General features: G+C 46.7%; 2 protein-coding genes across 8 annotated transcripts in view; one reads left to right on the top strand and one right to left on the bottom strand.

Annotated features, from left to right (window-relative positions):
- Window positions 1-13357, top strand: part of HDLBP (high density lipoprotein binding protein) — an 87295-nt gene that overhangs the window by 38093 nt on the left and 35845 nt on the right. For 4 of the 7 annotated variants that reach the window (XM_015111546.3, XM_077958132.1, XM_015111549.3 and 1 more), the window contains 2 exons: window positions 10705-10769; window positions 12274-12386. In XM_015111546.3, coding sequence (XP_014967032.2) covers window positions 12311-12386 — 76 coding nt within the window. In that variant the 5' untranslated portion in view covers window positions 10705-10769; window positions 12274-12310. Of the gene's footprint in view, window positions 1-6430; window positions 6507-7110; window positions 7366-8834; window positions 9027-10704; window positions 10770-12273; window positions 12387-13357 lie in introns of those variants that run through there. The other 3 variants (XM_015111548.3, XM_028831355.2, XM_077958133.1) reach the window with 3 other exon arrangements.
- Window positions 5613-9667, bottom strand: LOC114671465 (uncharacterized). Its single transcript, XM_077956539.1, has 4 exons — window positions 9613-9667; window positions 8896-8978; window positions 6661-7112; window positions 5613-6260 (listed from the first exon to the last, which is right to left on the bottom strand). Exons 1-4 carry the CDS (start codon window positions 9665-9667, stop codon window positions 5846-5848), a joined length of 1005 nt encoding a protein of 334 aa, XP_077812665.1. The 3' UTR covers window positions 5613-5845.

The following is a 13357-nucleotide window of genomic DNA, read 5'->3' as shown; positions in this document are numbered from 1 at the left end:
GGGGACAGAGTCTCACTCTGTCGCTCAGGCTGGAGTGCAGTGGCAGCATCTGCCTCCTGGGTTCAAGCGATTCTTGTGCCTCAGCCCCCCAGGTAGCTGGGACTGCAGGCATGCGTCACCACACCCAGCTTAGATTTATCTTTAATAGTTTGTTGCCGATGTTTTGGAAACATGATTGTGTGATTGTGTGTATTGGTTTTATTTCCAGAAAACTTACTGAACTTTTTTTTTATTATTTTTTTGAGACGGAGTCTCGCTCTGTGGCCCAGGCTGGAGTGCAGTGGCCGGATCTCAGCTCACTGCAAGCTCCGCCTCCCGGGTTTACGCCATTCTCCTGCCTCAGCCTCCCAAGTAGCTGGCACTACAGGCGCCCGCCACCTCGCCCGGCTAGTTTTTTGTATTTTTTAGTAGAGACGGGGTTTCACCGTGTCAGCCAGGATGGTCTTGATCTCCTGAACTCGTGATCCGCCCGTCTCGGCCTCCCAAAGTGCTGGGATTACAGGCGTAAGCCACCGCGCCCGTCCCTTACTGAACTTTTTAATTAGTTCTAATAGTGTGTGCATACATTCTCCTGGATTTTCTACCAGCACAGTTATGTTGTCTGTGAATACTGGCAGTTTGGGTTCATTTTCAATTCTGATAACTTTCTTTTTCTTCCCATACTGCCCTGGCTTATATTCCTAGTTGCTATTAGGAATGGGTTAATTAGTTGAGGTTCTTCATTTGAATCTTTTTTTTTTTCTTTCTTTTTTTTTTTTTGAGATGGAGTCTTGCTCTGTTGCCCAGGCTGGAGTGCAGTGGCATTATCTTGTTTCACTGCAACCTCCACCTCCTGGGTTCAAGTGATCCTCCTGCCTCAGCCTCCCAAGTAGCTGGGAATACAGGCATGTGCCACCACGCCTGGCTAATGTTTGTATGTTTGGTAGAGACGGGATTTCGCCATGTTGGCCAGGCTGGTCTCGAACTCTTAACCTCAGGTATCTGCCTGCCTCGGCCTCCCAAAGTGCTGGGATTACAGGCACAAGCCACCATGTCCAGCCCATTTGAATCTTTTGAAATGATCACATTATCTTTGCCCCTCATGCTGTTAATGTGGCAAGTTACTTTAATCTGTTTTTCTAATATTGTACCACCCCACATTACTGGATTAAACTTTATCGTGATATATTTGTTTTTCTATTTCTGGATCAGTTTGCAAGATTGGTTCAGGCTTTGGCTTTTAAGTACCTAGGTGAGATTCAACCACTCCTTTGTCTGTGATAAGTCCAAGCCCCCTAGCTTTGTGTGGGAGGTAATCTCTCAAAGCTTCCTTACAAAAGCATTTGGAGGCCTGCCTTTTTGTGTATTTTTGTTGTTGTTGTTGTTGTTTTGAGATGGAGTTTCCCTCTTGTTTCCCAGACTGGAGTGCAATGGCGCGATCTCGGCTCACCGCAACCTCCACCTCCCAGGTTCAAGCGATTCTCCTGCCTCGGCCTCCTGAGTAGCTGGGATTACAGGCGCCCACCACCACGCCTGACTAATTTTGCATTTTTAGTAAAGATGGGGTTTCATCACGTTGGTCAGGCTGGTCTCGAACTCCCAACCTCAGGTGACCTGCCTGCCTCTGCCTCCTTTGCAAAGTGCTGGGATTACAGGCGTGAGCCACCTCGCCCAGCCTTGTTGTGATTTTTATATTTGTTTCTTTGGAGATTGGGGAAGGTTGGTTATTGAAACTATATTTCTAACTCAGTTTGGGTAACTTATTTTTCTAGAATTTGCCCATTTCATCTGTTTTCGAGTTTTTGACACTACTCTTCTCAATAGAATTCTTACATGGATTTTTCCAAGTCTCCATTTTAGCTGTAGTTTTTGACCCCCTTTTAATTCTTAATATTGTCTATTTATACTCTTCTTTTTTCAGGAATCATTTTTGCCAGAGATTGAACTTGTCTTTTAAAAAACTTGGATGTAGGTTTTGTTTATCCTTTGTGATATATGTCTTTTAGTTCATTAATTTCCTATCTTTATTTCCTTCTACCTTTCTTTTGTTTATTCTGGTGTTTTTTTCTAGTTTCAGTAGTGGATGATTAGCTTATTTTATTTTTTCCTCCTCGCTGATAGGATGGCTTAAAGTTACAGGACTTTCAGCAACACTCTTGTTTCATTCCACAAGGTGGGATGTGTAATTGCTTAATGGCTTAGTTTTAAATGTTTTCAGATTTCTTCCTTGTTCCATGAGTTACTTAGAAGCAAGTTTTAAAACTTACATACTCTTTAAATTTTTAAGTTGAGTTCTAATTGAGTGGTGGTCTGAGAATGTTATTATGATTTAAATCTTTACTATTTGTTTAATTTTTTTTTAGCTCCTGGCCAGGTTTTATGGTTTTTTTAAAAAGTGTCACTTTTAATCATATGTTCAATAAAGTAGATTAATTGTGTTGTTTGCATCCTGTATACATTTTCCAATCCCACAACCTGTGTTACCAAGAGAGTTGGGTCAGTCTCACCCTTTAACCTTGGATATATCAATTTCTCCTAGTAACCTTTAGTTTTTACTTTATATGTTTTGCAGCTATGTTATTAGATACATGTAATCAGTTACTGAATTTTTAAATTATTGACCTTCTCTATTCTTAATAATGACTTTTATGCTACAGTCTGTGTTATATGAAAATAACATAACCAACTTTCATATGGTTAGTATTTGCTTGGAGTACTTCTTCCATCTCTTTATTTCAGCCTGTATGTCTGTATGGTTTAGGACTGTTGAATGGCTTGTAGCTGCTCTTAGAGTTGGTCAGTTTAGTCTGTTAACACTTGCTTAGATTACTGATGGGTTTGAATTCATTCCTCTCATCACTTTTGTTCTTTACCTTGCTTTTTCATTGTTTCTTTTACTTCTCTTGCCTCCTATTCTTTTTTCTGGTTTTCTCTCTTTAATAATTATTAATACAGTATAATGTCACCAGTAATAATGTACATCATAATACCGCTGAACCTACCACCTAATCCAAGATCTAGAACATTGCCAATAACTTCCATTTGAATAACAGTTTAGTTTGAACGTTAAAAACTCTCTTTTTTTCCTAGATTGTCTTTAAATTTTTACATTCATTCTCAACAAGGGCTAGCTTCTCCCCCAAATAGTAAGAATCTTGAAACCTTGCAACTTCATATCCCCCTTCCACCTTATATATTATTGCTGCCTAAGCATTTTAATTATTTTATTTTATTTTGTACTTGCATATCCTGCTTATGTACCTATCTATAATTTAATTCCCTACAAATTTTATTGTTGATGTCAGTATAGGGTCAATGCTTGTTTCACTTTGTCTAGGTTGCTGGTTTATCAGTATTCCTTCTTTCTGGTCTCTTTGGCTTTCATTTTCTTGCTGAAATATGTCCTTCAGTAGGTCTGTCAGCCCGGATCTATTGGTAGTAATTGCTTTATCTTTGAATATGTCTATTTTATTCTCATTCTTAAATGAAAAAGAATTCTTAAATAATTCCAAATTGACAGTTATTTCTTTCATCATAATTTTTATATAGCCATTATCCTCTGGTATGTATTAAGCGGTCTGCCCTTGGTCTCACAGTATTCTTTATAAGTAACCTGTCTTTTCTCTCTAGTTGCTTTTAAGGTCTGCTCGTGTCTGTGGTGCTCTGAGGTTACACTGTAGTGTGTTTTGATTTGGATCAGTTTAAATTATCCTGCCAGACAGCTTCTCTGTCTTTTTTGGGATGAGGGAAGAATGTTGTATCATTAAATCTTAGAATTTTCTCAACTATTTTAAAAAATGTTTCTTCTCTGTTCTTTGGATTTTTTTTTCTTTTTTTCTTTTTTGGAACTGCAGTTATATGTTAGAGTTTTTCATTCCATGGTTCTTAGCTCTTTCATTCGTTCCATCTCTTGATTTTTTTCTAAAATGCCCCCTTTATGTCTCTCATGCTTTTTTATAGTCTCAATCTTATAGTTCTGTCTCCTGAAGTTCTTGAGTCTAATCCTACTTCTAATCCATCCATCCTTCTGAGCTTTGGGCTTTTAGCCTCTCTACCATTTGGGTTGATCTGTGGGTATCCTTTTTAGCCTGGTGTGAGGTTTATTCTTTCCTGAGGGGGATTGCTTTCTGTTTTAATATCTCAGTTTGGGCTAGGGGTTCCTGGACAAATGGGGTTGGTTGTAGAGTACTAGTCCATTGTCCCTACAGCTCAAGAGATGCTTCTACCTGCCAGCTCAGGATAGTCAGAGAAAGCATCCTATAGTCCCCTTGACACTAGTGGGCTTTTCTTCTTCTTTTTTTGATCTACCTATCTTCTGCTGAGGGTGTAGCCCTTTTGGGGATCATGATTTTATGGAATAGGAGGGTGTCTCTTCTCACCTCCTACCTTGAGCAGACCCAAACTAATTCCCTTTGAGGGATGAAAACTCAGATGTCACAGACAGATGTTCACACTTCATTTGGTCTGAATATTGCTAGCCTTGGAATTTCTAAAATTTGCTTCTACGAACAATTTATTAGTTTCAATGTGCTAAGCCTGCTGGGAGGAAATGCTGGTTGTGAGCATCAGGGAAGCATTCTGGACGGTTATTAGCACAAAGTTAACATTTGATTTTATAGTATCTTCTGCTAACAATGTTTTAAAAACTAACTCTTTACGGTGTCCTGTGTACTAGGTACTGTACCTGTGCTGACTTCCTAGCTTTATTGGAAGTTCCTTGACAGTGGACTGAATCCCTACCCCTTACTCTCTCCATCTCCCTCTGCAGTGCTGAGCCCTCAAAAACAAAACAGCAGCAAAAAACACACTTGCACTAGTTGCTGATTGGTTAATCCCCACGGAAAGGTTACCAACAAACCACAGCAATGACACAGAGGGAATGCCTATTTCCACATCCAGGGAGGCCCACCTGCCCAATTCCATGCTGCTGACTTAGAGGACGGCTTTGCTAACGATATCCTTGGCTCCTTCTCTGCCTCAAGCCGCAGATGTTCTCTGCCTTCTGTGATTCTGCTCCCTTCCCTTGGTGGTGTCATGAAGTGCACTGGTGTTTCTGCTGGCTCCTGGGCTTCTCCCCTGACCTTGCACATACAGTTGCCTGCTGGACATCCCCACCTGCCCAGTCAGGGCATCACACCCCCTTATCCATCCAGTCTTCCTTGAATTTTCCCCATCTACGTGAGGGCAGCTCTTCCCAGTCGCTCAGGCCAAGAACCTATGCCTTTCTTAACTTCTTTCACACCCCTCATCTGGTTAATAAGGAATTTCTTGGTGCTACTTTGCGAATATATACCAAATCTGGCCATGTATTTCATCCATTATGCCCAACATATACAAGCCATTGTCATCTTTAGACTGAACTATAGTAGGCCTCCCCTCCCCTCCCCTGCCACTCTCCACTTAGTGTCAGTGTTCCACGAAAACAACACGTCTGATCTTGCCTTCTGCTGCTGACAGCCCCCACCCAGCTCCCACCATTCTCAATAGCACCCATGGCCCGGCTGCAGGCTGTGTTGACCTGACCCCATTCCCTGGGTAAGGCTGGGTGTGCCGCTGCCTCTTGCCCTGTGTGGGACGGTCTTGTCCCCAGATACCTGTAGCTGATCCTGTGCCCTGTGCAGCATTCTGCTCACCTGCGACTTTGCTCCAGAGGTTCAGACGGACATCTCTACAGATTGCTCCACTCCCCTTAAACCTTTTAAAAGAAACAGTGGCAGTTATCAGTTAGTAAACACAATGGATGCAGAAGTGACAAGTCCTTCCCGGAGGGTGGAGACCCCCTGAGAGTAGGGATTCCGTTCCGCCCAGTCCTCCGTGTCCACCGTGGGCTCAGAGGCCACACACCAGTTCTTTTGCGTGTATGCACCTATGTAGAGATGGAGCCATAAATAATGCACGCTTTAAAGGAAGGGGGTTTTATATTTTGGGGGGAGATTAAGTTGATTGGCAAGGAATCGGGTGGAGATGGTTTATAAAAGTGAGGGACATAAGGAACAGACACGTGGGAATGAGGGAATGAAAGTCCGGAGCCGTCTGGGAGCTTCACTGCGCTGTAGGACCTCGTGCTGGGGGGGGGGCATCCGTTTACGATGGTGGTGGGCATCCTTTGAGGTTTTCCTTCTGTGATTTTGGGGAGGTGGGCGGTACTGGTGACATCTGCTTCCAGAGCAGCCGTCCTTCCTGCTCCCTTTCTGGTCTTCGGTTGTTTCCGCTCGAGTTCTTGCGGGGCGCGCTCCCTCTGCTTTCTGGAGGTGATTAATTTCCCAACTCCTCGGCACCACCTTCCCCACCCGAAAAAAGGATGCAGAACCACGCCTGGAGTTGGGTGGGCCTCCCGGGTGCTGGGCGGCCCGGGGCGGCGGGGACCCCGGCGGCGGGGCGGGCGGGGCGCTGACGTGTCCAGGCGGGATTGGGCCGCCGCCCTATATAGCAGCCGGGGCCCGGGCGCCGCGCCTCGGAGCGTCCCGGCTTCTCCCGCGCGGCGGGCGAGCAAGCGAGCGGCAGGACCGGCGGGCGGGGGCCCACGAGTGAGCGCGCGGCACGGGGCTGGGGAGGACCGGGCCGGCGGGGTGGGCGGGCTCAGGGGGCCGCCGACGTGGAGGCCGCGGAGGGGGAGGGGCCCGGGTGCCGCGGCCCCCACCCGAGCCCCAGGCTGAGGCCCCCGCCGAGTGTCCTGCTTACCGCGCGTGGCGGTTCCGGGCCGGGCCCGGGGCCGGCTCTGAGTCTCCTCTGCGCGTGGCCGTGGCGCGGAGGAGCGCGCACAAACTTTCCCAAGTCCCGTGGCGCCGCTGGGCCGTTCTTGGCCGCAAGCTGGGCTCCCCCGCCTCCTCCCTGGGCTTCGGTGGGGCGCCCCCGGGGCCGGGGCCGCACAGCGGGGGAGGGGCGGCCGACCTGCGCCCAGGTCGCTGACGTTGGCGGGGCCGGCCCTCCCCTCCCCCCTCCCCGCGGGGGCGCCCCCTCCCCCAGCTCGGGCTGCTCCGGCCGGCGGAGGCTTCGTGTGCAGCCGGGGTGGCGGGCCCTGGGAGGCCAGCGGGGTCCTTCCCCCCAGGTGGCGGCGGGGCGGGGGTCTGGGCGCAGGCCGGGCGGCGGGGTCCTCGCAGCACCTTCACCTGCCGCGCGGGGCCCGCGCCCGTCTACGTGTTCGGGGGTGGAGAAAGCTGCTCTCCTTGGGCCTGGAGTGCAACTTGGACATGCCCCAGGGTCGTGGATGAAAAATACATTACGGAAAAATACCGAATTTGGATGAAAGGCTGGGAGGCCGAGGGGGTTGCTGTCCCTTTAAGCCTGTCCCCGCCCGCGGGCCCTCGTGGCCTGTGGGAGGGCCGTGCTGAGGTGGCATCTGCGAAAGTTCCTCCATGCAGGATGGGTGCCGACGTCCAGAACTTGGTGAGAAGTGCGGAGCCTGCCTTCTGCTCGCCAGTCGCCTGTGGCCTCTCCTAGATTTCGATCTTGTGATCTTTGCGTGGATCAGGATTTTATTTTCCCATTCTGAACTTTGGTTTGTGGTCTTGAGCAATTTTACTTTTGGAAGAGAAGTCTGGATTTTAGCCGGAGGTTTTTTGATGCCCTCCATACCCGGTCCTGTCTGGTGCTTTAAAGCATTTGCGGGTCTCATTAACTGAGGCTGAAATGAAATTCTTCCTGGAGTATTACTGATAATTATTTTTGAAGACTGTTGCCCATTGACTATGTAGTTGGCAAAACTTATCACAAGGGAATCAACTAAATTACTTCCTCGTTTAAAAGCAAAAAAGTAGAACCCTTCATGTGAAGCCTTTTCTGTTGCTGTCAGAAACCTGTTAAACTTGTGCTAAACTTGTAAGCACCAGGTTTCCCACGTAACACACAGCTCTGTCATGACTCCACGTTTTGCTCTACACGTATTAGGGCGGAAAGGGGTCTTGCTTCCTGCCCTTCTTCATTTAGTTCTAGTTCTGTTTGCTGAAAGTTAAATTCTGAGATGTGACCTTTTTTGCTGTGAACCTTTACACTCTGGGAAACAAAATTAAGTCCAGGTTCAGGATAGTTTGAAGTTTGCATTTGGTGGACCTGGACAGTGATTGATCCGAGCTTCCTATGGGAAAAGTAGTGGAGAGAGGCAGAATCACAAAGGGACTGGGGCCATGTGGGAGGGACTGAAGGAGACAGGAGACAGGGCTCACCTACCAGAAGGAGCCTTGGAGGAGAGTGGACTTGTTCTCCATGGCCAGAAAGGGGAAAGAAGTTGTAGATTTTGTCATAACGAGGTGGAACGTTTACAGCCATGCAGGGGTGATCCGGGCCCTGAGAAGTCCACGAATTTCCTTTCTCTGGTGGTATTAAGAAATTGGATTAGAGTAATACCTGAGGTTCCTTTCAATCCTGATTTGAGCAGTATTGTTAGATCCAATGAGAATCTGAGAAACCAGATATTTAGCCTCTGTTCTTTGGTAACTAGGCCTTCAGATAGCAAGTGGAGTTGCTGGGTGGAGAGCACACTCAGCCTGCGGCTGTCTTGGGGTTGCTGGAAGATCCACATGGCACAGGATTAAACGCTCATGGGTGTTGTCTGTGAAGGCAGAGCCGCTAGCAGGACATAGCAGTGCGGGGTGGACATGGAGCTGTAGGGGCAGCTTCTTAGGTGCTGCTTTGTTGAACCCGAGGCAGGTGGACCCTTGGGCTGCATCTCACTGCATTGGGAGCACAGAAGGAGAATGAGACAGACTTTTAAGAAAATCTCACCCAGAATTTCAGGTGGGGACAGGGTCTGCATTTACATGTGAGTCATCAAATGCTTGCTTAGAACGCATTTTTCAAAAACAAGTTTTTGAGTTGTTTAGATGATACCAGAACCCTAAATGTTAAATGTGTCTCTAGTTGTGAACCATTCGTTAGGAGCTCTGACAAACTGCCATTTGGAATCTGGAGGCTAGGTACCCGGTATCGCCCGTCAAACCAGTCTGGAGTTTTCTGGAGGTCTGCCTTCTGCCTTACCTGGCTGCCTGAGAGTCTCTGCTCGCCTGAGGAACATGAGAGGCTTTGCTCCAGGGTCTCCCTCAGACACAGGAGTAGGTTCCCTTATGTTGAGACTCCTTTCAGTATAGGGTCTGGCTGGACTTGGCTTCTGAAGGGTGTGTGAGTGGTCTCAGAAGAGACTGACACTAGGTACACAGTGGGGATTGGCTCATCACAGCTCTGTGCTGGAGAGTCGGTGTGAGCTGACATGGACGGAACTGCATTTTGCAGACTTGTAATGTGGCTGTCACTGGGCACTGGAGACTTGCCCAGAACCTGGCTTGATAAGGGGGTGGGTGTCTGGATTTAAGAAGTGACATTGGAGCCCGGGACAACCTTGAGTGAGAGACCATGCCAGGTGGATAGTCAGCAAGCAAGAGTGGGAGGGCGGAGGGTGGATGCAGGAGACCAGAGGCAAGTGTCATTGGATACCTGTTGGGGCACCTTAGCCTAGAGTGCCCTGCCCCATTTTGCTCCCAGACTGGCCAGACACTTGGAATCTCAAGGAGCGCTTGCCAAGTTGTGAATGTGCTACTGTGACACTTTGGAGACATTTTCTTACTTTAATCTTTAAAACTTGCAAACTAGAATTTTTTGGTGATGCTTTTAAATGGAATACTCTTGATCAGTTTGTCCTACCTTTCCCCTTCAGTCTTGGGGTACATCTGTGTGTCTGGTGCATCTGGGGCCCCATAGTGTCTCTGGTTTGTGACAGGTTCCCTGTGTGACTCAAGCCCTGTATTTAGAGTTTTTAAAAAACTCATGACCAAGATTAGAATCCGGAAATACCACCAGTCCACATCCTCTGCTGGAAGGGCGAGACCCTTTTAATCCAGTCTACTGGATGCACCCCCGTTGCCATGAACTGCCTTCTCCACTCTGGACCCATGTGTCTCATGGGCAGGATTGTTTTCAGGGTGTTAGTAGTATTCACCAGTTGAGTGGGGCGTTCCTGTTACTGTCATTGCTTTTCCCATTTTAGACACATGCCTCACTCCTGTCAGCAGTTCCACCTTTTCGTGGTTGAGGAGCACATGTGGTCGCCAGCCTCCCCTCTCCAGAGTCCCCTAAGGCGAGGTGACTCACCCTCCTACTTCACAGAGTTCTTGGTCCTCCCCAGACAGCCTTTGAAGGTTCCTTTCAATCCTGCGATTTTATGACCTGGTTTCTAAATCCCCAGTGGATTAGAAAGGACTGAAGGACTTTTACAGGATAACAGCAAGAAGAACAAAGTAACTGCAAAATATACAGAGAATTCTTGAAGACAGTAGCTCTTGGTCACCATAAGCGCTGCAGAGCCCCTGAGGTCCGCATTGTGTTGTAGGTCAGAGCCCAGCACAACAACCCTTCTGGTTCAGCCGTCTAGGGGTTGTGTTGGGTACAGGAAAGGTGATGCAACCATGCAGGAGAACACCAATGGTTTTGTGAGGATTTTACTTCCAAATGGTTAAGTTTAGAAGTTTGGCACTTAGAGGATCACTCCCTCAGGTCCCTGGAATAGTTGTCCTCTGCAAGGTGGAGCTGGTTCAGGTTTTATTGTAATATGTTTTGTTTCAAGCTAATGGTTTTTTTTCTTCTGAGAAACTTGCCTGAATATTGGTGTAACCAAAACATAAGTAATATCTTGACCTTTTCTGATTGGGAGGTAAAAAGATCTGGGTTGTAAAATGTAGATAAGTAACTTTTCTCTGGTTTCCTCTCTCTTCTCTCCCACTTCCTATCCCATACCAGCAAAAGCTGGCAGGCTGACGGAGGCGGCCTCAGGACGGACTTTCTGGCTACCGACCGTTTTGCTGGTAAGTGTGACCCTGTCTGAAGACTTCCTGCCCCTGGGCTGTGTGTGGGACCTGGGAGCACAGGGTTGCGTATTTTCTTAGTCCTGTGTGTACCTTCTTTCTTTATATTGCACCTTCAAGTTTCTCATGGTTCGTCAGAGATGTCTCCATAGCTTCACCTCCCAGCAGGAACCATCTATAGACATGTGCCCCTTAGATGTGTCATCTGGCTTCCATCTGTTTTTAATCTTTTATTTCTTAAATGTGAATTATGTTTATTCAGTATTATCTGAATTGGGGTCTTGCTTCTCTTTAGGATTGCAGGCCTTTTCTTGAACTTGGGGAGAGGTCTTAATTATGTTATAAAAATTATGCAAAATTCGCTCCTTATTACTTGGCCTTGTTGTGCCAGTAAGTGATGCATAGTTGTGTAAAGAAAATGGGTTCTTACTCACTGTAGTAGTTGGGAGCTCACCTGACATTGGGGAGAGGGACGGAGAGGAAGCTAACACTCCTACCTCAGAATGCTGAATGTACCCCAGTTTTCAAATAAGGGAGCTGTGGCTTTCAGAGCCCATATCCTGCTGAGCAATGTGGCTGTGTTAATCTGAGAAACTGTGTGCCCTTGGGCCAGGTTCCCTCTGCTGCGTGAGTGCTGTGCGAGTGCTGCCCCACACCTGGGAAACAGAATGGAGGAGAATAACCAGTCAGTGTGGATCAAGGGCATTTAGCCCAGTTTGTGGGTCTGTTACTGTTGCTACAAAGCACTGAGGCTGCTTTTTCCTGTCATGCAGCTACCACTGACGACCACCTGGTTAAGTCGAGATTTGGGGGTGGTTTAGTTTGGGGCCTGGATGCACCTCACAGAGAGAGACTGGCTGACTTCTTGTAGCAACTGTCATGATGCGTTTTGTAAGCATGAAGAGGTGCAGCGAGCAAACCAACAGAGTAACCAGGGTCGCTGTTAGGAGAGTGATCCTGCCGTTGACCTGTGCCTGGAGCCTGGGCCAGGCAGGTGGCAGGTTCCATGGTCCCCCCACCCCTGCGGTTAGGGGTGGTGCAGACTGTGTCTCTGTGGCTCCTGGGGTGGAGAAATGGGTGCAGACTGCCCTTAAGTGGAGAATGAGCTCCTCCATTACAGGCAACTTTTGAGGGAACAGTTAACCAGCTATATTTCTTCAACTTTCTTAAAACATGAGTTTTTTTTTTTTTTTTTTTTTTAGTTTATTAACTATCATTAGTTAATTTTATGTGTGACCCAAGATAATTCTTGCATTGTGGCCCAGGGAAGACAAAAGATTGGCCACCTCTGTTCTAGGACCTCCTTTACTTGGATTTTTCCCCCCTTTTTATCACTTGGTGAGAGTTTGGATATCAGCTTACATCAGAGGTTGTGAGGAAAATAAAAAGGTATAGTTTGCTGGTAAAAAAGAGAATAAAACGTTTGCTAAAACTCTTAAGTTAACAATCTCATAGATAATTGAGGGCTGTACTTTGACTTCTGATTTATTCTTCTTTGCTTTAGTGGTTTTCCCGGATTGTGTGTAGGTGTGAGACCAACCATGAGTTCCGTTGCAGTTTTGACCCAAGAGAGTTTTGCTGAACACCGAAGTGGGCTGGTTCCGCAACAAATCAAAGGTGACAGCCCTTTTATGTGCTCTTCCTGGCAGTGTCTAAGGCATTGCTCCCTCTAAAGCCTTCACCAAATCCCATGCCCTTTCTAGAAGTACCTTTTGGCCCTGTGATTGTAGGGCAGGGAGGACCACCAGCTGGTGCACTGTTTTTGCATTGCCGTGTGTGCAGGAGCAGCTGGCCAGGCATGAGGAAATGAATCAGACACAGTGAGATTTAGAATGTGGACAGCTTTCTGGAAAACCAGCGAATTTGACCGTTGGTAATTAATGCGGTTCTTTTCACAACTGCTTTTCCTAATTGCAGTGAACTAAAATCTGGGCTGTGAAGCATCCCAGAGCAGTGGTTAAGCTAACTGCCTTGAGCACGAAGGCTGGACCCTGGCCTCAGAGTTCTCGAACGCCACTGGCTGGGATTAAGAGCAGCACTGTACAGTAGAATAGACTACAAGCCATGTGTACAATTTTTAGGATTCTCTAGTACTTATTAAAAGGGAACAGGTGAAATTAATTTTGATATTTTACCCCAATATGTCTAATACATTGTCATTTCAGCATATCTAATTTAAAAAAAAAAAAAGGAAAATCCATTGATATTTGAGATTATTTCTCTTCAAAGTCTGATGTGTATTTACAACGGCGGGACATTTCCTTCCATTTGAATGCCAAATTTTCATCCAAAATCCTTGATCTGTGTTTAGATGTTATAAAATCTTCATTTGAAAGAGCAGATTGTTCTGCTTCATTTGAAAGAGCAGGTTGTTCCAAACACACTTAAAAGTTTTCCAGTAACTAAATTGAGTATTAGTTATTAAAATTAATTAAAATATAAAATTCACTTTTCCTTAATCACACTAGCCACATTTCACAAGCTCATTTCTAGTGGCTGCTGTGTTGGGTGTTGGAACCCCAGAGCTGCTTTGTTCTGGGGGCTTGGGATCTTCCTACTGGAGCTGGCTTCCCTGTGAAGTCTGTGTT

Source organism: Macaca mulatta, chromosome 12 (genome assembly GCF_049350105.2).
Source record: "Macaca mulatta isolate MMU2019108-1 chromosome 12, T2T-MMU8v2.0, whole genome shotgun sequence".
NCBI lineage: Eukaryota > Metazoa > Chordata > Mammalia > Primates > Cercopithecidae > Macaca > Macaca mulatta.
This window is presented reverse-complemented; position numbering and strand designations above follow the sequence as displayed.

What these genes read in the sequence shown, in the direction of transcription:
- LOC114671465 (XM_077956539.1), bottom strand. Translation starts at nt 9,667, where the DNA reads ATGGGGCCCCAGATGCACCAGACACACAGATGTACCCCAAGACTGAAG. An exon ending in CCCAAGACTGAAGGGGAAAG is followed by an intron (nt 8,979 to 9,612) that starts GTAGGACAAACT and finishes CATGTTCCTCAG; the next exon opens with GCGAGCAGAGACTCTCAGGC. An exon ending in GGTTTGACGGGCGATACCGG is followed by an intron (nt 7,113 to 8,895) that starts GTACCTAGCCTC and finishes CCGAACACGTAG; the next exon opens with ACGGGCGCGGGCCCCGCGCG.